The sequence below is a fragment of the Heteronotia binoei genome, chromosome 2, assembly GCF_032191835.1.
Source record: "Heteronotia binoei isolate CCM8104 ecotype False Entrance Well chromosome 2, APGP_CSIRO_Hbin_v1, whole genome shotgun sequence".
NCBI classification, from domain to species: Eukaryota; Metazoa; Chordata; class Lepidosauria; order Squamata; family Gekkonidae; genus Heteronotia; species Heteronotia binoei.
Genome location: NC_083224.1, coordinates 8,832,592 through 8,856,638, shown reverse-complemented (window position 1 = coordinate 8,856,638; position 24,047 = coordinate 8,832,592). Strand labels below are relative to the sequence as shown.

At 52.9% G+C, this 24,047-nt stretch overlaps 2 protein-coding genes across 2 annotated transcripts in view; both read left to right on the top strand.

Annotated features, from left to right (window-relative positions):
- The window catches only part of HM13 (histocompatibility minor 13), a 201,051-nt gene that overhangs the window by 161,476 nt on the left and 15,528 nt on the right, over nt 1-24,047 (top strand). The window lies entirely within an intron of this gene.
- The window catches only part of LOC132565939 (minor histocompatibility antigen H13-like), a 49,508-nt gene that overhangs the window by 10,338 nt on the left and 15,123 nt on the right, over nt 1-24,047 (top strand). Inside the window, exons 3-7 of the mRNA XM_060230563.1 lie at nt 2,606-2,663; nt 5,356-5,439; nt 13,150-13,186; nt 13,349-13,451; nt 20,984-21,069. Coding sequence (XP_060086546.1) covers nt 2,606-2,663; nt 5,356-5,439; nt 13,150-13,186; nt 13,349-13,451; nt 20,984-21,069 — 368 coding nt within the window. The remainder of the gene's footprint in view (nt 1-2,605; nt 2,664-5,355; nt 5,440-13,149; nt 13,187-13,348; nt 13,452-20,983; nt 21,070-24,047) is intronic.

Here is a 24,047-nt window from a genome sequence, read left to right as displayed (position 1 = left end):
GGTCAGATATCTGCTGAGGCAGTGCCATGGTCTGACCACCAGGTCCTGAAGGCCCGTGTGGACATACCACCTCTGTCCCGTTTAGGCGGTGAGCAGATTTGGGCTCGCCCGCGTAGTCAGATGGACCCATTGCGGCTTCAGATGGCTATGCGGGACCCTTGGCCTACCGGCGACTCGTTGGATGGGCTGGTGGAAACCTGGAACAACCGGTTCTCCGAGGCCATCGACGAAATCGCCCCCAGACGTCCTCTTCATCCTCGATCACGATCCGCCCCGTGGTATACCCCGGAGATGCGATCGATGAAACGACGATTAAGACGGCTAGAGAGACAATGGCGTCGCGCTCGTGACGAAGCTACGAGAACATCATATAGGTCATTTATGAGGGCCTATGAGATGGCTATTCGGACTGCAAAGAAGGAATACTTTGCATCCAGAATCGCATCTGCGACCTCGCGCCCAGCACAATTGTTTAGTATAATTCGGTCATTAACAGAACTGCCACAGGGCAAACAAAATAGTAGAGAATTGGAAATAGGCTGTAAGGCTTTTGCGAGCTATTTCGCAGATAAGGTCTCGTCACTCCGACACGACCTACCCGCCATAATTAATACAGTAGATGAACTTGGGGCACCGAGCACGTCTTCTAGTTCAATTCTGGATTCTTTCAGTCCACTCAGTCTGGAGGAAGTCGACAGGACCCTTGCAGCTGTACGCCCTACGACCTGTAGGTTAGATCCGTGCCCGTCTTGGCTTATAAAGGCTAGCCAAACGTGGCTACGTGAACCACTACAGGACATCATCAATAGGTCCCTGATTGAAGGGATCTTTCCCACACCTCTTAAAGAGGCAGTGGTCCGTCCCCTCTTAAAAAAACCATCAGCAGACCCGGCCACATTGGCGAACTATCGGCCGGTGTCAAACCTTCCCTTCCTGGGTAAGGTCATAGAGCGGGCGGTGGCGACTCAGCTGCAGGGATTCCTGGAGGACACTTCCGCACTGGATCCATTCCAGTCCGGCTTTCGGCCAGGTCACGGGACGGAGACAGTTCTGGTCGCCCTCATGGATGATCTTATGCGACATCTGGATCAGGGCGGTTCTGCAGTGCTGCTGTTACTAGATCTGTCAGCCGCTTTTGACACGGTTGACCACCAGCTACTGACTGACCGCCTCACCGATGTGGGGATACAGGGATCTGCCTTGCAGTGGCTGACTTCCTTTCTCCAAGATCGGGGACAAAGGGTGGTGATAGGGGAGGAAGCATCCCAGAGGCACCCCCTTAGTTGCGGGGTGCCGCAGGGAGCGGTCCTATCCCCGATGTTATTTAATATCTATATGCGCCCCCTTGCCCAGATAGTCAGGAGGTATGGACTGGGTTGCCATCAATATGCGGATGACACCCAGCTCTACCTAATGATGGGTGGCCAGTCTGACTGTACCCCGGAAAATCTAGACCTGGCATTACAAGCCGTGGCCTCCTGGCTCAAACTGAGTCGGCTGAAATTGAATCCGACGAAGACGGAGGTTTTCTACCTGGGTCGGGGCGGTCCGGGGAGAGAGATCCAGCTGCCGGCCCTTGACGGGGTGCCACTAATACCGGTCCCCAAGGTCAAGAGCTTAGGCGTGCTCCTCGAGTCTTCCCTTACAATGGAGGCTCAGGTGGCAGCCACTGTTAGATCTGCCTTTTTCCATCTTCGGCAAGCACGGCAGCTGGCCCCTTACCTGGACCGCAGCGACCTAGCGACGGTAATCCATGCTACGGTCACCTCAAGAATAGATCACTGTAATGCTCTCTACATGGGGCTACCCCTGACGCTAACCCGGAGACTACAACTAGTGCAGAACGCTGCGGCACGGCTGTTAATGGGGCTACCACGACGGGAGCACATTCGGCCAGTGCTGAGAGAGCTACACTGGTTGCCTGTTGTGTTCCGAGTTCGCTTCAAGGTGTTGGTATTAACCTTTAAAGCCCTTTATGGTCAGGGACCTGCCTATCTATGGGACCGCCTTTCCCCATATATCCCCCAGAAAGCACTGCGATCAGGGACAAAAAATCTGCTGTCTGCCCCTGGCCCAAAAGAAGCCAGGCTATCCGCAACAAGATCTAGGGCCTTCTCGGTGGCAGCACCAGAACTCTGGAACACCCTCCCAGAAGCTATAAGGGCCCTGCGGGATTTGTCGGCGTTCCGCAGGGCCTGTAAGACCGAACTGTTTAGGCAGGCTTTTCTGGTTGACTGAAAATGGGCTGCCACCGGACATCCTACAGAAGCTGGCGGTCATAGTCAGAACCCAATACCGCCAGACTAGATTGAGATAGCGTACTAGTTTTTAACTTGATAAATGTTTTATGGTTTTATATGTTTATGGAATTGATTGTTTTTATGATACTGTAAGCCGCCCTGAGTCCGCTTGCGGAGAGGGCGGGATATAAATGTAAAGTAATAAATAAATAATAAATAAATATAAATAAACTCTGTTCTGAGGAATAGGAAGATCTGAAGGGGCGGAGATCGTGACCGGTGCTTCTCTGAGAGAAGCCTCCCCCTCCCCCTGCCGACCTGCAAATCCAGGGCTCGCCTCTCACGCTTTCCCTCCTCTTCCGCAGGTCTTCGGCACAAACGTGATGGTGACGGTTGCCAAGTCATTCGAGGCGCCCATAAAACGTGAGTCGGGCGTGGCCTGTTGGGGGGGAGGGTGCGGGATACAATAATAGAATCCGAATCATAGACGTAGAGAGTTGGAAGGGACTCCCCCGGGGTCATCTAGTCCAGGGGTAGCCAACGGTAGCTCTCCAGATGTTTTCCCCCCTACAGCTCCCGTCAGCCCCAGCCATTGGCCATGCTGGCTGGGGCTGACGGGAGATGTAGGCAAAAAAACATCTGGAGTAGCTCTCCGTTGGCCACCCCCGATCTAGTCCAACCCCCTGCACAATGCGGGAAACCCACAAATACCTGCCCCAAATTCACAGGATCCTCATCGCTGTCAGATGTTCATCTAGCCTCTGTTGAAAAACCTCCAAGGAAGGAGAGCCCACTGCCTCCCGAGGGAGCCTGTTCCACTGAGGAACTGCTCTAACGGTCAGGAAGTTCTTCCTGATGTTGAGCCGGAAACTCTTCTGATTTAATTTCAACCCATCGGTTCTGGTCCTACCTTCTGGGGCCACAGAAAACCATTCTACCCCATCCTCTATAGGACAGCCCTTCAAGGACTTGAAGATGGTGATCCTGTCACCTCTCAGTCACCTCCTCTCCAGGCTAAACATGCCCAGCTCCTTCAACCTTTCTTCATAGGACATGGTCTTGTGGGAGCTTGGTTGACCCCCCTGTATTATTTGATGGCTACACTGGGTCCCTGCTGAGGTGGATTGACCCTTGAATGTACTGGGAAATTGACAGGATCTTCATCGCTGTCAGATGGCCATCCAGCCTGTTTTGAAAAACCTCCAAGGAAGGAGAGCCCACCACCTCCCGAGGGAGCCTGCTCCACTGAGGAACCGCTCTAACGGTCAGGAAGTTCTTCCTGATGTTGAGCCGGAAACTCTTCTGATTTAATTTCAACCCGTTGGTTCTGGTCCTACCTTCCGGGGCCACAGAAAACAATTCCACCCCATCCTCTACAGGACAGCCCTTCAAATACTTGAAGATGGTGATCATATCACCTCTCAATTAGTTCAGCCCCCTGCACAATGCAGGAAACTCACAAACACCTCCCCCTAAATTCACAGGATCCTCATTGCTATCAGATGGCCATCTAGCCTCTGTTGAAAAACCTCCAAGGAAGGAGAGCCCACCACCTCCCGAGGAGGAAGCCTGTTCCACTGAGGAACCGCTCTAACCGTCAGGAAGTTCTTCCGAATGATGGAATCTCTTTTGATTGAATTTCAACCCATTGGTTCTAGTCCTACCTTTCGGGGCCACAGAAAACAATTCCACACCCTCCTCTGTAGGACAGCCCTTCCAGGACTTGAAGATGGCGATCGTATCACCTCTTAGCTGCCTCCTCTCCAGGCTAAACATCCCCAGTTCCTTCAACCTTTCCTCATAGGGCTCGGTCTCCAGACCCAAGCCTGCTGTTCTGAAGCTGTCCTCTACCCCTGCTGCAAGTTCTGAGTGCTCATGACCCGCCCCCCCATCCCAGCCACCATATTCCATACAAGGCTTAGAGGGCTGGTCAGAGAAGCCCAGAACGGACAAGCAGCCGCAAGGTTTGCAGGGGCTGCTCTCAAGCGGGATGATGCCAGTTGAAGACTGCAGTGCCCATTTCTTCCCTGGGCACCAGCAGAGGCGTTTTCATTATACAGTCTTCAAGGGCCGCCCCACATGGAGGGTGTTGGCAGTAGTCAATGCGTATGTTGCCGGCTGCTGCAGTGTCCTTTATGCGGCGCCGCCTTGAAGCACTGGAGGCTTCAGCTGGTGCAGAAAGCTGTCGTGAGCTCTCTTTCGGCGTCAAGAGCAGGGGCCCGTTTGGACAGATGTGTGCCACTGGGGTTCTGGGCCCAGTTCCAAGAGTTTGACGTTGCTTTTAAAGCCCTTTTCAGACAGGGTTTGGGAGATGTCAATGGCCCTCCTTTCCCCATTCAGGCCCACCCTGTTCATCCAGTTAAGGCTCTCTGTTTGGGGATGTCCTTCACGAGAGGCTAGAAAGTATAGTGTCCAGATCACGTGATGTGATGCTATCGCTTTACTCTGCTCACCTGGAGTCTTGTGTTCAGTTTTCGGCACCACATTTTAAGAAGGATCTAGACAAGCTGGAACGGGTCCAGAGGAGGGTGACGAAGATGGTGAGGGGACTGGAGATAAGTCCTATGAGGAAAGGTTGAAGGAGCTGGGGATGTTTAGCCTGGAGAAGGAGGCTTCTGAGAGGTGATAGGATCACCATCTTCAAGTATTTGAAGGGCTGTCCTATAGAGGATGGGGTGGAATTGTTTTCCGTGGTCCCGGAAGGTAGGGCCAGAACCAACGGGTTGAAATTAAATCAAAAGAGTTTCCGGCTCAACATTAGAAAGAACTTCCTGACCGTTAGAGCGATTCATCAGTGGAACAGGCTTCCTCAGGAGGTGGTGGGCTCTCCTTCCTGGGAGGTTTTTCAACAGAAGCTAGATGGCCATCTGACAGCCATGAAGATCCGGTGAATTTAGGGGGAGGTGTTTGTGAGTTTCCTGCATTGTGCAGGGGGTTGGACTAGATGACCCTAGAGGTCCCTTCCAGCTCTATGATTCTATGAAAGTCCGTACCAAGGAACACGGCCGTCTACGAAGTGTGCTTGTAACCTTTTGCATTCCCAGCGAGTAGAAGGCATGTATTTAATGTTATCTCCTCTTTCTCCTTTTGCTCTCCCCCCCCCCCCCCACTTTAGTGGTTTTCCCCCAAGATCTGTTGGAGAAGGGCTTGGAGGCCGATAACTTTGCCATGCTGGGCCTAGGAGACATAGTCATTCCAGGTAAGGGGGATACGGGGAGGAGGGTGTTTCCCTTCTGGGAAGAAGAAGAAGGATATTGAATTTATATCCTGCTCTGTACTCAGAGTCTCAGAGCGGTCACAATCTCCTTTACCTTCTCCCCCCACAACAGACACCCTGTGCCGTATGTGGGGCTAAGAGAGCTTTTTATAGCTGCTGACCTTTCAAGGAAAGCTCTGGCTGACCCAAGGCCATTCCAGCAGGTGAAAGTGGAGGAGTGGGGAATCAAACCCGGTTCTCCCAGATGAGAGAGCTCTGGCTGACCCAAGGCCATTCCAGCAGGTGAAAGTGGAGGAGTGGGGAATCAAACCCGGTTCTCCCAGATGAGAGAGCTCTGGCTGACCCAAGGCCATTCCAGCAGGTGAAAGTGGAGGAGTGGGGAATCAAACCCGGTTCTCCCAGATGAGAGAGCTCTGGCTGACCCAAGGCCATTCCAGCAGCTGCAAGTGGAGGAGTGGGGAATCAAACCCGGTTCTCCCAGATGAGAGAGCTCTGGCTGACCCAAGGCCATTCCAGCAGCTGCAAGTGGAGGAGTGGGGAATCAAACCCGGTTCTCGCAGATGAGAGAGCTCTGGCTGACCCAAAGCCATTCCAGCAGCTGCAAGTGGAGGAGTGGGGAATCAAACCCGGTTCTCCCGGATGAGAGAGCTCTGGCTGACCCAAGGCCATTCCAGCAGCTGCAAGTGGAGGAGTGGGGAATCGAACCCGGTTCTCCCAGATAAGACTCCGCACACTTAACCACTACACCAAACTGGAAGCCTTCCAGGCACCCTTCCTCTGTCCTATTTGGTGCAGTGGTTAAAAAGCGGCAGACTCTAATCCGGTGACCTGGGTTTGATTCCCCAACCCTCCTCCTCATGCAGCCAGCTGGGGTGACCTTGGGTCAGCCGCAGTTCTCTCGGAGCTGTTCTCACAAGAGCAGTGTTCTCAGATCTCTCTCAGCCCTCACCTACCTCACAGGATGTCTGTAGGGAGGGGAAGGGAAGGCGATTGCAAACTGCTCTGAGACATGTGAGGCCTGCTGAGTGTTCTTGGGTCAGCCACGGTTCTCTCGGGGCTGTTCTCTCAAGGGGCAGTTCTCTCAGATCTCTCTCAGCCCCACTTACCCCAAAGGGTGTCTGTTTTGGGGAGAGGGAGGGAGGGAGATGGCAAGCTGCTTTAGGACTCCTTCGGGTAGTAAAGAGCAGGGTACAAAACCAACTCTTCTTCTGTTCTCCCACCCCTGCTACTTGCTCTTGCCTCCTAGGGACACTTTCTCACACACTGACCCAGCGATCCTCCAATCCATTTTCGATGCAATTTGGAAAACTAAATTTTTATGCATGAAACAGCAAAATCTACTAGTTTATCCAATTGTTAAAATGCACTGACTCTGGATAAAAGTGCAGTATCTATCTATCTGTCTGTCTGTCTATCTATCTTATCTATCTCTAATCTATCATCTACCATCTGTCTATCATCTGTCTCTTATCTATTTTATCTATCATCTATTTAATCTAATCTATCATCTATTTAATCTAATCTATCATCTATTTAATCTATAATCTGTCTCTCATCTATCTATCATCTATCTATCAATCTATCATCTGTCTATCAATCTATCTATCTGTCTATCTATCATCTGTCTGTCTGTCATCTATTTATCTAATCTATAATCTATCTACCATCTATATCATCTATTTTATCTCTTATCTATTTTATCATCTATGTATCTAATCTCTTATCTATCTCTAATCTATTTATCTTTATCTATCATCTATCTACCTATCTATCTCATCTATCTAAACTATTTTATCTATCATCTATCTATCTATCTAATTATCTATCATATATTTATTTAATCTAATCTATCATCTATTTAATCTATAATCTATCATCTATCTCTCATCTATCAATCTATCATCTATCTATCTGTCTATCTATCATCTATCTGTCATCTGTTTATCTAATCTATAATCTGTATCTACCATCTACATCATCTATTTTATCTCTTATCTATTTTATCATCTATGTATCTAATCTCTTATCTATCTCTAATCTATCTATCTTATCTATCATCTATCTACCTATCTATCTCATCTATCTAATCTCTTATCTATCATCTATCTATCTCTGATCTAATCTATCTATCATCTGTCTATCATCTATCTATCTAATTGATCTAATCTATCTCTAATCCATTTTATCTATCCATATCCATCCATCACCTGAGCCTGCTTCCTTCCTTCCTCCCTCACTTCCTCCCTCCCTCTCTTCCTTCCTTTAACAGCATCTCAGAAGAGAGTGCCATTTTACAAAGTTTGCTTTGGGCAGGTGAGAAAATAACACAGAAACGTCCGCAAATGCCCTTGATCCGTGTCTGCAAAATAAAGGCAGCTCCCAGGAGGAAAGTGTTCTTTTGCTTGCTGCTGCTGCCAGCAAAAGTCATATGGATTCTACCGGGGCAAAACTCACGCACAAGTTTACTTTCTTTGATTTCTATCCCGCCCTCCCCGCCAAAGCAGGCTCAGGGAATTCCATCATTCCTATTACAGTGATCCACCATGTATGTCTATTTACTTCATTTACAGTCTGCATTTCTCACTTGAGACTCTGGGTACGTTGCAACTAAAAATGAGAGCGAGATGGGCAGGCAGACATGTGCAAATGCTAATCCAGCGCACTAACTCAGCCTGCCCCCTACCAGGGGAGTGTGAGCGCTGCAATACAAACGTCTGCCACAAGGGGGCACTATAGTCCTTCTGATCTAGGAGCAGCCTTAGAAAGCAGAATAGCAAGTTCTTCTCTCTCTTCCCCCCCCCCCACCAAAAAAACCCATTCATTTTATTTATTTACTTCAATTATCCTTCAGCTTTGTCCCCGGTGGGGAACCAAAGCAGCTAACATCATTTTTCTCTCCTCCGCTCCCGGTGGGGAACCAAAGCAGCTAACATCATTTTTCTCTCCTCCGCTTTGCCCTCGCAACTAGGGATGGGCACGAACCAGAAAAATGCGGTTTGTGGCTGAACCTCGAACCAAACTGAACCGGGAGGTTCGTGAACCGAACCAGTTTATGGCTCCGCAGTCCTTTTAAACGGGGTTTGCAGAAAGCGGGGGGGGGGGAACGGCTGAGTGGCGGGAAGCGGGCGGATTCCCCGCTCCTCGGTCGTTTCGACCTTTCTTGCGCGGTCCCTTTAAAATTTTGTGTTCTTTAAATAGTTCTTTAAAAAGACTTGGTAAAGTCTCTCTAGGCATCAGCACTCACTGCGCTTGTTTAACTTTTCTTTCGTATTTCTGGCCAGCATCTGACCACCTTTTGCGTTCTACAGGTATAATGTTATCGTTCTGGGTGGGGAGCCGTGCTGGTCTGAAGCGATGGAATAAAGTTTTATTCAAAGTATGAGCTTTCGTGCGCTTGCCTGCTTCTTCAGCTGTGACGAAATGGAAGAAAACGGCAACGCTGCAGTGCTGCAGTCCGAGCTCTCTGCTCCCGACCTGAGTTCGATCCCGGCGGAAGCTGGGTTCAGGTAGCAGGCTCCAGGTTAACTCAGCCTTCCATCCTTCCAAGGCCGGTCAAATGAGTATCCAGCTTGCTGGGGGGGAAAGTGTAGAGGACTGGGGAAGGCAAGGGCAAACCACCCCGTAAAGGAGTCTGCCGTGAAGACGTCGTGATGCGACGTCACCCCAAAGTTGGAAACGACTGGTGCTTGCACAGGGGCTACCTTTACCTTTTTGCTTGTGCTTGCATAACCTTTACCTTTACCTGGAGAGCCAGTTTGGTGTAGTGAAGTGAGCGGACTCTTATCTTGGAGAAGCGGGTTTGATTCCCTACTCCTCCCCTTGCACCTGCTGAAATGGTTTTGGGTCAGCCATAGCTCTGGCAGAGGTTGTCCTTGAAAGGGCAGCTTCTGGGGGAGCTCTCTCAGCCCCACCCACCACACAGGGTGTCTGTTGTCGGAGGAGAAGATACAGGCGATTGTAAGCTGATTCAGGGTTACTGATTCAGAGAGAAGGGCGGGGTGTAAATCTGCAGTCGTCTTCTTCTTTAAACAGCAAATTAACGTATAGCATGATGGAGATATTTTACGATATGCAGAGGCGAAAGAGGAATAACAAGTTCAGTGCGTAGGACCAGCTGTTGACCCCCCCCCCCATGCTCTGTACGCATGAATGCTCATACTTTGAATAAAACTTTGTCGGTCTGAATGGTGCCAATGAACTCTAACGCCATTGTTACGTTCTAGCGTTCGATCCTTTGTTATGTTCTCTCGATCGTAAGCTGCAAAGACTCGTTCTTTTACGAGAGAGTTTTCCAGAAAAGAGTGAAAGAGCGTAACTGCACAAGAAAGCCTAAAAAACAACTGAGCAGCTCAGCGGTTTTTGTGGTTTTCACAGGGAACGCAAAGCAGGGGTTTAAAGGGGCCCAGAGTCCCCTTTAAACTCCTGCTTTCCGCTGCGTCCGCAAACCGCCGCAAACTGCTTTAAAAGCCCCTGGAAGTTCATGACAGTAGAACCATCAAAAGCTTTGCTTTGTGAACGTTTAAACCCCATGTTTTCCCCATGACCTGTTCATGGTTCAGTTCATGCCCATCCCTACGCAAAACAACCCTGCAAAGTAAAGTTACACGTCAGTAACGGTGTGGATCTGCAGTAGGAGAGAGAGATTGGAACCCAGAAGTTCCTGGAAGACCAACAAGGTTTTCTTGGGTGTAAGCCTTTGAGTTGAGTCTTGAACGCTTCTACCCCTGGAAACCTGCACAGTTCCTAAGGTGCTGTTTGGCTCAAATCTAGCCCCGTGAAGTAAGTTAGGCTCCAAGTATATAGAATCATAGAGCCGGAAGGGACCTCCAGGGTCACAGCCCCCTGCACAATACAGGAAACTCACAAACACCTCCCCCCTAAATTCACAGGACCCTCATTGCTGTCAGAGGGCCATCCAGCCTCTGTTGAAAAACCTCCCGAGGAAGGAGAACCCACCACTTCCCGAGGAGGAAGCCTGTTCCACTGAGGAACCGCTCCAACGGTCAGGATGTTCTTCCTGATGTTGAGACGGAAACTCTTTTGATTTAATTTCAACTCATGGGTTCTGGTCCGACCTTCTGGGGCCACAGAAAACAATTCCACCCCATCCTCTATAGGACAGTCCTTCAAGGCCTTGAAGATGGTGATCCTCTCACCTCTCAGCCGCCTCCTCTCCAGGCTAAACATCCCCAGCTCCTTCAACCTTTCTTCATAGGACCTGGTCTCCAGACCTCTCACCATCTAGTCCAACCCCCTGCACAATGCATGAAACTCACAAAGACCTTACCCTAAATTCACAGGACCCTCATTGCTGTCAGATGGCCATCCTGCCTCTGTTTAAAAACCTCTTAAAGAAGCTGAGCCCACCACCTCCCGAGGAAGCCTGTTCCACTGAGGAACCACTCTTAACGGTCAGGAAGTTCTTCCTAATGTTGAGACGGAAACTCTTTTGATTTAATTTCAACCCCTTGGTTCTGGTCCGACCTTCTGGGGCCACAGAAAACAATTCCACACCATCCTCTATAGGACAGCCCTTCAAGGCCTTGAAGATGGTGATCGTAGCACCTCTCAGCCACCTCCTCTCCAGGCTAAACATGCCCAGCTCCTTCAGCCTTTCTTCATAGGACATGGTCTTGTGGGAGCTTGGTTGACCCCCCTGTATTATTTGATGGCTACACTGGGTCCCAGCTGAGGTGGATTGACCCTTGAATGTACTGGGAAATTCACAGGATCTCCATTGCTGTCAGATGGCCATCCAGCCTCTCTTTAAAAACCTCCCAAGGAGGGAGAGCCCACCACCTCCCAAGGAGGAAGCCTGTGCAGGGCCGGTGTTTGGCTTTCTGGCGCCCTAGGCGAATCACCCACTAGCGCCCCCCCCCCCCATTATTATTGGTTCTGGTCCGACCTTCTGAGGCCACAGAAGACAATTCTGGCCTTGTGTCACCCAGCAGTCTTCCGTGGCAGAACTGGGATTTGAACTGGGGTCTTTGACACTCTAACCGCTACACTACGCTCTCACTCAAAAGCCTTTATTGGCATATATCGTAAGAACATAAGAGAAGCACTGTGGGATCAGGCCAATGGCCCCTCCAGTCCAACGCTCTGTGTCACATAAGAACATAAGAGAAGCCATGTTGGATCAGGCCAATGGCCCATCCAGTCCAACACTCTGTGTCACATAAGAACATAAGAGAAGCCATGTTGGATCAGGCCAATGGCCCCTCCAGTCCAACGCTCTGTGTCACATAAGAACATAAGAGAAGCCCTGTTGGATCAGGCCAATGGCCCCTCCAGTCCAACACTCTGTGTCACATAAGAACATAAGAGAAGCCATGTTGGATCAGGCCAGTGGTCCCTCCAGTCCAACACTCTGTGTCACATAAGAACATAAGAGAAGCCATGTTGGATCAGGCCAGTGGTCCCTCCAGTCCAACACTTTGTGTCACATAAGAACATAAGAGAAGCCCTGTTGGATCAGGCCAATGGCCCATCCAGTCCAACACTGTGTCACATAAGAACATAAGAGAAGCCATGTTGGATCAGGCCAGTGGCCCCTCCAGTCCAACACTCTGTGTCACATAAGAACATAAGAGAAGCCCTGTTGGATCAGGCCAACAGCCCATCCAGTCCAGCACTCTGTCACATAAGAACATAAGAGAAGCCCTGTTGGATCAGGTCAGTGGCCCCTGCAGTCCAGCACTCTGTGTCACATAAGAACATCAGAGAAGCCCTGTTGGATCAGGCCAACGGCCCATCCAGTCCAGCACTCTGTGTCACATAAGAACAGAAGAGAAGCCCTGTTGGATCAGGCCAGCGGCCCATCCAGTCCAACACTCTGTGTCACATAAGAACATAAGAGAAGCCATGTTGGATCAGGCCAGCGGCCCATCTAGTCCAACACTCTGTGTCACATAAGAACATGAGAGAAGCCCTGTTGGATCAGGCCAGTGGCCCCTCCAGTCCATCGCTCTGTGTCACATAAGAACATAAGAGAAGCCATGTTAGATTAGGCCAGTGGTCCCTCCAGTCCAACACTCTGTGTCACATAAGAACATAAGAGAAGCCATGTTAGATCAGGCCAATGGCCTATCCAGTCCAACACTCTGTGTCACAAAAGAACATAAGAGAAGCCATGTTAGATCAGGCCAATGGCCTATCCAGTCCAACACTCTCTGTCACACAGTGGCAAAATTTTTTATATATATATATATACACACACACACACACACACTGTGGCTAATAGCCACTGATGGACCTCTGCTCCATATTTTTATCTAACCCCCTCTTGAAGCTGGCTATGCTTGTGGCCGCCACCACCTCCTGTGGCAGTGAATTCCACATGTTAATCACCCTTTGGGTGAAGAAGGACTTCCTTTTATCCGTTTTAACCTGTCTGCTCAGCAATTTCATCGAATGCCCACGAGTTCTTGTATTGTGAGAAAGGCAGAAAAGGACTTCTTTCTCTACTTTCTCCATCCCATGCATTATCTTGTAGACCTCTATCATGTCACCCCGCAGTCGACGTTTCCCCAAGCTACCATTACCTTTATGTGATGCACTACGCCTTAGGTTTCTGGATCCAATTCTGTTCAATATGACAGACTCCTCAGACGCTGTATAGGTTTGCAGCTACGCTAACTTGGCAGTCCTAATGGTTTCTTCTCTCCCCCTGCCCCACCCTTGACTTTTCAGGAATCTTCATTGCCTTGCTCCTGCGGTTTGATATCAGGTAAGTCCCTGGTGGAATGTCAGCGGAAGGGGGCGGGGGCGGTAGGGTATTTCTAGTTGCCTGTCTGGGTCTCTCCCCCACCCACCCACCCTGCCCTGGACACTTGCTGCCGGACTCCAGGGCTGGCATAACGCGCACTCTTTTGTTTCCTTCCTGACTCAGCCTGAAGAAGAACACGCACACATATTTCTACACCAGCTTTGTGGCTTACATTTTCGGGCTGGGGCTCACGATCTTCATCATGCACGTCTTCAAGCACGCCCAGGTGAGCTTCCCGCGCAAAACCCACGCTTGCCTGCCCGCACGGACCTCCCCTGCCCCCCCCCCCCCCCGAAAAAGAAGTTGACATGCGCCTGACGCCCCGCTGCGTTGTCTGCTTGGTCGGCTGCCGCTCTGGGACAAGAGGTCTTTTTTTCTGATTCTAACAGGCTTCCTCCTCGGGAGGTGGTGGGCTCTCCTTCCTTGGAGGTTTTTAAGCAAAGGCTAGATGGCCACCTGACAGCAATGAGGATCCTGTGAATTTAGGGAGAGGTGTTTGTGAGTTTACTGCATTGTGCAGGGGGTTGGACTAGATGAGAGGTGATAGGATCACCATCTTCAAGTATTTGAAGGGCTGTCATCTAGAGGATGGTGTGGAATTGTTTTCTGTGGCCCCAGAAGGTAGGGCCAAAACCAAATCAAAAGAGTTTCCGGCTCAACATCAGGAAGAACTTCCTGACCGTTAGAGCGATTCCTCAGTGGAACAGGCTTTCCCGGGAGGTGGTGGGCTCTCCTTCCTTGGAGGTTTTTAAACAGAGGCTAGATGGCCCTCTGACAGCAATGAAGATCCTGTGAATTTAGGGGGAGGTGTTTGTGAACGTCCTCCATTGTCCAAAGACTAGATCACGGCTGTCCTATAGAGCAGGGGTGGCCAACGGTAGCTCTCCAGATGTTTTTTTACCTACAACTCCCATCAGCCCCAGACAGCATGGCCAATGGCTGGGGCTGATGGGAGTTGTAGGCAAAAAGCATCTAGAGAGCTACCGTCGTCCACCCCTGCTATAGAGGATGGTGCGGAATTGTTTTCTGTGGTCCCGGAGGGGCGGTCCAGAACCAACAGGTTGAAATTAAATCAAAAGAGTTTCCGGCTCAACATCAGGAAGAACTTCCTGACCGTTAGAGCGATTCCTCAGTGGAACAGGCTTTCCCGGGAGGTGGTGGGCTCTCCTTCCTTGGAGGTTTTCAAACAGAGGCTGGATGGCCATCTGACAGCAATGAAGATCCTGTGAATTTAGGGGGAGGTGTTTGTGAGTTTCCTGCATTGTGCAGGGGGTAGGACTAGATGACCCTGGAGGTCCCTTCCCACTCTATAGTTCTATGATTCTAGGTTTTTAAACAGAGGCTAGATGGCCATCTGACAGCAATGAGGATCCTGTGAATTGAGGGGGAGGTGTTTGCACTCGGGCCGGAAGCGGGGGAGGCGGGGGGGGTGCAGTAGAAAAGATCGGATGCTTTTAGCCAGGGGCGGCCAAACTTCCTTAACGCAAGAGCCACGTAGAATACACATCAGATGGTTGAGAGCTGCAAGGCAGCAAGGAAGGAAAATAGGTGGGGAGGGAGAGAGGAAAAGAGAGCAACTTTAAACTTTTAAGCACGCTTTCCAAGCTGCCAGCTGGCTTGGCTTGGAGAAGCCATCTGAAGAGAGAAATGCCGTCTCCAAGCCAGCGGACAGGATGGCGAGGGCTTCGTGAACCACCCAATGTGTGGAAAAGGGCCACCTGTCTATAGCCTTTTAAGAAGGATCTAGACAAGCTGAAATGGGTCCAGAGGAGGGCGACAAAGATGGTGAGGGGTCTGGAGACCAAGTCCTATGAGGAAACGTTGAAGGAGCTGGGCATGTTTAGCCTGGAGAGGAGGCGGCTGAGAGGTGATAGGATCACCATCTTCAACTCCTTGAAGGGCTGTCCTATAGAGGATGGGGTAGAATTGTTTTCTGTGGCCCCAGAAGGTAGGACCAGAACCAGTGGGTTGAAATTAAACCAAAAGAGTTTCCGGCTCAACATTAGGAAGAATTTCCTGACTGTTAGAGCGGTTCCTCAGCGGAACAGGCTTCCTCGAGAGGTGGTGGGCTCTCCTTCCTTGGAGGTTTTTCTTGGCCATCTGACAGCGATGAAACTCCTGTGAATTCAGGAGGAGGCTTTTGTGAGTTTCCTGCCTTGTGCAGAGGGTTGGTCTAGATGACCCCAGAGGTCCCTTCCAGCTCTATGATTCTATGACTAACCAGGCCCAACCTTCCTTAGCTTCCCATTTCTTCCAAGCTCGGACTGGCCTGTGCAATTTGCTCTGCTCCTGCATTGGGCGAGCTTTGCCAATGTGCCTGCTTGATCATAGCTGAACGTGAAAGGCGTCTTTGCTACGGTTTAGTGAGAGCCCCAGGCGGCTCCCAGAGCCCGCTCAGAAACCTGATGGCCAATCGAAGGGTGTGCTGGTGGCTACAGGGAGGGCAAACCAGAGGCTCCCATCAGCCCAGGCCAGGAACCCCTGGGATGCTTCACACCAGAGAATCTCAGCTGTGTAGTCTAGGGTCAAATTCGGGCCGAGCTAGCAAGCTGATCTCAGGGCCAAATCCTGGCACAGAGAGCGAGTTTGGTGTAGTGGTAGATTCTTATCCGGGAGAACCGGGTTGGATTTCCCCACTCCTCCACTTGCACCTGCTGGAATGGCCTTGGGTCAGCGAGAGCTCTCTTATCTGGGAGAACCGGGTTTGATTCCCCACTCCTCCACTTGCAGCTGCTGGAATGGCCTTGGGTCAGCCAGAGCTCTCTCATCTGGGAGAACCGGGCTTGATTCCCCACTCCTCCACTTGCAGCTGCTGGGATGGCCTTGGGTCAGCCAGAGCTCTCTTATCTGGGAGAACCGGGTTTGATTCCCCACTCCTCCACTTGCAGCTGCTGGGATGGCCTTGGGTCAGCCATAGCTCTCTTATCTGGGAGAACCGGGTTTGATTCCCCACTCCTCCACTTGCAGCTGCTGGAATGGCCTTGGGTCAGCCAGAGCTCTCTTATCTGGGAGAACCGGGTTTGATTCCCCACTCCTCCACTTGCAGCTGCTGGAATGGCCTTGGGTCAGCCAGAGCTCTCTCATCTGGGAGAACCGGGCTTGATTCCCCACTCCTCCACTTGAGGCTGCTGGAATGGCCTTGGGTCAGCCAGAGCTCTCTTATCTGGGAGAACCGGGTTTGATTCCCCACTCCTCCACTTGCAGCTGCTGGAATGGCCTTGGGTCAGCCAGAGCTCTCTCATCTGGGAGAACCGGGCTTGATTCCCCACTCCTCCACTTGCAGCTGCTGGGATGGCCTTGGGTCAGCCAGAGCTCTCTTATCTGGGAGAACCGGGTTTGATTCCCCACTCCTCCACTTGCAGCTGCTGGGATGGCCTTGGGTCAGCCATAGCTCTCTTATCTGGGAGAACCGGGTTTGATTCCCCACTCCTCCACTTGCAGCTGCTGGAATGGCCTTGGGTCAGCCAGAGCTCTCTTATCTGGGAGAACCGGGTTTGATTCCCCACTCCTCCACTTGCAGCTGCTGGGATGGCCTTGGGTCAGCCATAGCTCTCTTATCTGGGAGAACCGGGTTTGATTCCCCACTCCTCCACTTGCAGCTGCTGGGATGGCCTTGAGTCAGCCAGAGCTCTCTTATCTGGGAGAACCGGGTTTGATTCCCCACTCCTCCACTTGCAGCTGCTGGGATGGCCTTGGGTCAGCCAGAGCTCTCTTATCTGGGAGAACCGGGTTTGATTCCCCACTCCTCCACTTGCAGCTGCTGGGATGGCCTTGGGTCAGCCATAGCTCTCTTATCTGGGAGAACCGGGTTTGATTCCCCACTCCTCCACTTGCAGCTGCTGGGATGGCCTTGGGTCAGCCAGTGCTCTCTTATCTGGGAGAACCGGGTTTGATTCCCCACTCCTCCACTTGCAGCTGCTGGGATGGCCTTGGGTCAGCCATAGCTCTCTTATCTGGGAGAACCGGGTTTGATTCCCCACTCCTCCACTTGCAGCTGCTGGGATGGCCTTGGGTCAGCCATAGCTCTCTTATCTGGGAGAACCGGGTTTGATTCCCCACTCCTCCACTTGCAGCTGCTGGGATGGCCTTGGGTCAGCCATAGCTCTCTTATCTGGGAGAACCGGGTTTGATTCCCCACTCCTCCACTTGCAGCTGCTGGGATGGCCTTGGGTCAGCCAGAGCTCTCTTATCTGGGAGAACCGGGTTTGATTCCCCACTCCTCCACTTGCAGCTGCTGGGATGGCCTTGGGTCAGCCAGAGCTCTCTTATCTGGGAGAACCGGGTTTGATTCCCCACTCCTCCACTTGCAGCTGCTGGGATGGCCTTGGGTCAGCCAGAGCTCTCTTATCTGGGAGAACCGGGCTTGATCCCCCACTCCTCCATTTGCAGCTGCTGGAATGGCCTTGGGTCAGCCGTAGCTCTCTTATCTGGGAGAACCGGGTTTGATTCCCCACTCCTCCACTTGCAGCTGCTGTAATGGCCTTGGGTCAGCCAGAACTCTCTTACCTGGGAGAACTGGGTTTGATTCCCCACTGCTCCACTTGCAGCTGCTGTAATGGCCTTGGGTCAGCCAGAGCTCTCTTATCTGGGAGAACCGGGTTTGATTCCCCACTCCTCCACTTGCAGCTGCTGGAATGGCCTTGGGTCAGCCAGAGCTCTCTTATCTGGGAGAACCGGGTTTGATTCCCCACTCCTCCACTTGCAGCTGCTGGAATGGCCTTGGGTCAGCCATAGCTCTCTCATCTGGGAGAACCGGGCTTGATTCCCCACTCCTCCACTTGCAGCTGCTGGAATGGCCTTGGGTCAGCCATAGCTCTCTCATCTGGGAGAACCGGGCTTGATTCCCCACTCCTCCACTTGCAGCTGCTGGAATGGCCTTGGGTCAGCCATAGCTCTCTCATCTGGGAGAACCGGGCTTGATTCCCCACTCCTCCACTTGCAGCTGCTGGAATGGCCTTGGGTCAGCCATAGCTCTCTCATCTGGGAGAACCGGGCTTGATTCCCCACTCCTCCCCTTGCAGCTGCTGGAATGGCCTTGGGTCAGCCATAGCTCTCTCATCTGGGAGAACCGGGCTTGATTCCCCACTCCTCCACTTGCAGCTGCTGTAATGGCCTTGGGTCAGCCAGAACTCTCTTACCTGGGAGAACTGGGTTTGATTCCCCACTGCTCCACTTGCAGCTGCTGTAATGGCCTTGGGTCAGCCAGAGCTCTCTTATCTGGGAGAACCGGGTTTGATTCCCCACTCCTCCACTTGCAGCTGCTGGAATGGCCTTGGGTCAGCCAGAGCTCTCTTATCTGGGAGAACCGGGTTTGATTCCCCACTCCTCCACTTGCAGCTGCTGGAATGGCCTTGGGTCAGCCAGAGCTCTCTCATCTGGGAGAACCGGGCTTGATTCCCCACTCCTCCACTTGCAGCTGCTGGAATGTCCTTGAGTCAGCCATAGCTCTCTCATCTGGGAGAACCGGGCTTGATTCCCCACTCCTCCACTTGCAGCTGCTGGAATGGCCTTGGGTCAGCCATAGCTCTCTCATCTGGGAGAACCGGGCTTGATTCCCCACTCCTCCCCTTGCAGCTGCTGGAATGGCCTTGGGTCAGCCATAGCTCTCTCATCTGGGAGAACCGGGCTTGATTCCCCACTCCTCCACTTGCAGCTGCTGGAACGGCCTTGGGTCAGCCGGAGCTTTAGCAGGAGCTTTAGCAGCTTCTATCAGAGCCTTCTCAGCCCCACTCACCTCGCAGGGTGTCTGTTGTGGGGGGAAAAGATAAAAAAGACTGTCAGCTGCTCTGAGATTCAGATTGGAGCGTGGGATGTAAATCCAATATCTTCTTCTTGAGAGCCAATTGGTGCAGTGGTGAATTGTGCGGACTCTTATCTTAGAGAACCGGGTTTGATTCCCTGCTCCTCTTCTCACAGCTGCCGGAATGGCCTTGGGTCAGCCGCAGCTCTCTCCTTGAAAGGGCAGCTTCTGGGAGAGCCCTCTCAGCCCCACCCACCTCATAGGGTGTCTGTTAGGAGGAGGGAGGTAAAGGAGATTGTGAGCCGCTCCGAGACTCTGATTCAGAGAGGAGGGCGGGGTATAAACCTGCAGTGGTGGCGGCGGCGGCTTCATCTTGATCTGCTTGGCAAGCATTGGAGTGTTTTGCCAAAAGCCCGTCTCCTCAGGAGGGGACTTGCCTGGCCTTGGAGGGAGGCCAGGGGTAGCGGACTGCAGTGCTTTCTGCTTGGGGCTGCAGCTGTTGGTTCGATGGTGGGGGGGGGGTCACATCAGTTGGCTCTCCCCCACACACACACCGCATGCACGATGCTCTGGGTGCTTTGTAACCTGTGCTTCTGGCCTGCTCACCAGCTTGTCCGGCACGACTCAGGAGTCCGGTTTTGAGAGAACTTCCGTGGCTTCAGCCCCACGAGGCTGTTTCTGACCACGTAAGTCTTATCGACAGTAAGTCTATCAGTGGTTGTTAGCAGGGCTTTTTTTGTAGCAGGAACTCCTTTGCCAGTTTGGTGTAGTGGTTAAGTGCGTGGACTCGTACCTGGGAGAACCGGGTTTGATTCCCCCACTCCTCCACTTGCAGCTGCTGGAATGGCCTTGGTCAGCCATAGCTCCGGCAGAGGTTGTCCTCGAAAGGGCAGCTGCTGTGAGAGCCCTCTCAGCCCCACCCACCTCACAGGGTGTCTGTTGTGGGGGAGGAAGGGAAAGGAGATTGTGAGCCGCTCTGAGACTCTTTGGAGTGGAGGGCGGGATATAAATCCAATATCTTCATCTACCTCACAGGGTGTCTGTTGTGGGGGAGGAAGGGAAAGGAGATTGTGAGCCGCTCTGAGACTCTTTGGAGTGGAGGGCGGGATATAAATCCAATACCTTCATCTACCTCACAGGGTGTCTGTTGTGGGAGAGGAAGGGAAAGGCGATTGTGAGCCGCTCTGAGACTCTTCGGAGCGGAGGGCGGGATATAAATCCAATTTCTTCTTCTTCCCAGGCCCCACTCCTCTCTGGGCCTGTTCCCCTCCAAAACCTGGCCACCCAATCAGAGGGGATCCTGGGAAATGTCGGCTCTTCCCAGTACTCCTAAGCAGGCTTCCCTGGGGCCTGCAGGCCTCCCGAGGCCCAGGATCATGACACACCTGGCTGTTCAGCACTGTCTGAACAGTGCTGAACAGGGACGGTGGAGGAGGGACGGTGGCTCAGTGGTAGAGCATCTGCTTCGGAAGCAGAAGGCCCCAGGTTCAGTCCCCGGCATCTCCAACTCAAAAAGGGTCCAGGCAAGTAGGCGTGAAAAACCTCAGCTTGAGACCCTGGAGAGCAGGGGAGGGACGGTGCCTCAGTGGCAGAGCAGCTGCTTGGTAAGCAGAAGGTCCCAGGTTTAATCCCCGGCATCTCCAACTAAAAAGGGTCCAGGCAAGTAGGCATGAAAAACCTCCGCTGGAGACCCTGGAGAGCTGCTGCCAGTCTGAGAAGACAAGACTGACTTTGATGGACCAAAGGTCTGACTCAGTATAAGGCAGCTTCATATGTTCATATGTCTTGTCAATCAGGAGACAGGAGCGGGGCGAAGGGGGAGCAAAGCGGGCCAAGCGGCAGCAGCCGAGGTTGCAAAGAGCTTCCTTAGTCTCCCCGCGCCCCGCCCCCTGTGCCCTGCTTTGGTCTGTCCCCCCAAAACCCCACCCACCCCCCAGTATTCCATTAGCCTCAAGCCCCCCAGTCCCCCGTGGCACCCGCCTCCCCCTAACGCTCCCCCTTCCTTTTCCCCCTCCCAGCCGGCTCTCCTGTACCTGGTCCCCGCCTGCATCGGCTTCCCGCTCCTGGTGGCCCTGGCAAAGGGAGAAGTGGCAGAGATGTTCAGGTGAGAGCTCGCGGCCAGCAAGGCGGGGGGGGGGGGCGATACATCTGGGGGAGGGGCTGAGCAGCTGAGATCGGGGGCTGGGGTGGGGGTGGATTTCATGTTTGGTGGGGTCCACTGCCGGACTTAAGAGCCCCGTGGCGCAGACTGCTAAAGCTGCAGCCCTGCGGTCGGAGCCCTCTGCTCGCGACCTGAGTTCGATCCCGGCGGAAGCTGGTTCAGGTCGCCGGCTCCAGGTTGACTCAGCCTTCCATCCTTCCGAGGTCGGTCAAAGGAGTCCCCAGCTTGCTGGGAGGAAAGCATAGATGGCTGGGGGAGGCCATGGCAAGGAAATGAAAGGACAAAAGGAAATCCTGCTAGACGCAGGGGAGGGATTCCAACGTGGAGTTTGCTGCCGGAGGATGTAGCGATGGCCGAAGGAATAAGTAGTTTTCAAAGAGGATTAGACAGACCCATGGAGGCTAAGGCCGTCAGTGGCTACTAGCCGTGGTATCTGAGGGGAAGCTCCATGTTCAGAAGCACTAATCCTCTGAAACCCAGGGCTGGAAGGCAACATCAGGGGAAGGCCTCAGCCTCGCTGCCCTGCTGTTGGCCCTCCAGAGGAACTGGTTGGCCGCTGTGTGAGGCAGGAGGCTGGATTAGATGGACCCTCCCTGGTCTGATCCAGCAGGGCTCTTCTGATGTTCTTATGAAGGCCTCAGCCTCTCTGCCCTGTTGTTGGCCCTCCAGAGGGACTGGCTGGCCACTGTGTGAGACACGAGGCTGGACTAGATGGACCCTCCCTGGTCTGACCCAGCAGGGCTCTTCTGCTATTCTTATGAAGGCCTTGGCCTCTTTGCCCTGCTGTTGGCCCTCCAGAGGAACTGGTTGGCCACTGTGTGAGACAGGAGGCTGGACTAGATGGACCCTCCGTGGTCTGACCCAGCAGGGCTCTTCTGATGTTCTTGTGAAGGCCTCGGCCTCTCTGCCCTGTTGTTGGCCCTCCAGAAGAACTGGTTGGCCACTGTGTGAGGCAGGAGGCTGAACTAGGTGGACCCTCCCTGGTCTGATCTAGCAGGGCTCTTCTGATGTTCTTATGAAGGCCTCGGCCTCTCTGCCCTGTTGTTGGTCCTCCAGAAGAACTGGTTGGCCACTGTGTGAGGCAGGAGGCTGAACTAGGTGGACCCTCCCTGGTCTGATCCAGCAGGGCTCTTCTGATGTTCTTGTGAAGGCCTCGGCCTCTCTGCCCTGTTGTTGGTCCTCCAGAAGAACTGGTTGGCCACTGTGTGAGGCAGGAGGCTGAACTAGGTGGACCCTCCCTGGTCTGATCTAGCAGGGCTCTTCTGATGTTCTTATGAAGGCCTCGGCCTCTCTGCCCTGTTGTTGGTCCTCCAGAAGAACTGGTTGGCCACTGTATGAGACAGGAGGCTGGACTAGGTGGACCCTCCCTGGTCTGATCCAGCAGGGCTCTTCTGATGTTCTTGTGAAGGCCTCGGCCTCTCTGCCCTGTTGTTGGCCCTCCAGAGGAACTGGTTGGCCACTGTGTTGGACAGGAGGCTGGACTAGATGGACCCCCACTGGTCTGACCCAGCAGGGCTCTTCTGATGTTCTTGTGAAGGCCTCGGCCTCTCTGCCCTGTTGTTGGCCCTCCAGAGGAACTGGCTGGCCACTGTGTGAGACTGGAGGCTGGACTAGATAGAACCTCACTTGTCTGATACAGCTTGGCTCTTGTGATGTTCTTAGGAAGGCCTTGGCCTCTCTGCCCTGTTGTTGGCCCTCCAGAGGAACTGGTTGGCCACTGTGTGAGACAGGAGCCTGGATTAGATGGACCCTCACTGGTCTGATCCAGCAGGGCTCTTCTGATGTTCTTATAAAGGCCTCGGCTTCTATGCCCTGTTGTCGGCTCTCCAGAGAAACTGGTTGGCCACTTTGTGAGACAGGAGGCTGGACTAGATGGGCCCTCCCTGGTCTGATCCAACAGGGCTCTTCTGATGTTCTTCTCAGGGGGAGGCCTCAGCCTCTCTGCCCTGTTGTTGGCCCTCCAGAGGAACTGGTTGGCCACTGTGTGAGACAGGAGGCTGGACTAGATGGACCCTCCCTGGTCTGATCCAGCAGGGCTCTTCTGATGTTCTAAGGAAGGCCTCAGCTTCTCTGCCCTGTTGTTGGCCATCCAGAGGAACTGGTTGGCTCCTGTGTGAGACAGAAGGCTGGACTAGATGGACCCTCCCTGGTCTGACCCAGCAGGGCTCTTCTGATGTTCTTATGAAGGCCTCGGCCTCTCTGCCCTGTTGTTGGCCCTCCAGAGGAACTGGTTGGCCTCTGTGCGAAACAGGATGCTGGACTAGATGGACCCTCCGTGGTCTGACCCAGCAGGGCTCTTCTGATGTTCTTGTGAAGGCCTCGGCCTCTCTGCCCTGTTGTTGGCCCTCCAGAAGAACTGGTTGGCCACTGTGTGAGGCAGGAGGCTGAACTAGGTGGACCCTCCCTGGTCTGATCCAGCAGGGCTCTTCTGATGTTCTTGTGAAGGCCTCGGCCTCTCTGCCCTGTTGTTGGTCCTCCAGAAGAACTGGTTGGCCACTGTGTGAGACAGGAGGCTGGACTAGGTGGACCCTCCCTGGTCTGATCCAGCAGGGCTCTTCTGATGTTCTTGTGAAGGCCTCGGCCTCTCTGCCCTGTTGTTGGCCCTCCAGTGGTTGGCCACTGTGTGAGACAGGAGGCTAGACTATATGGACCCTCACTGGTCTGATCCAGCAGGGCTCTTCTGATGTTCTTGTGAAGGCCTCGGCCTCTCTGCCCTGTTGTTGGCCCTCCAGAGGAACTGGTTGGCCACTGTGTGAGGCAGGAGGCTGGACTAGGTGGACCCTCCCTGGTCTGATCCAGCAGGGCTCTTCTGATGTTCTTGTGAAGGCCTCGGCCTCTCTGCCCTGTTGTTGGCCCTCCAGTGGTTGGCCACTGTGTGAGACAGGAGGCTAGACTATATGGACCCTCACTGGTCTGATCCA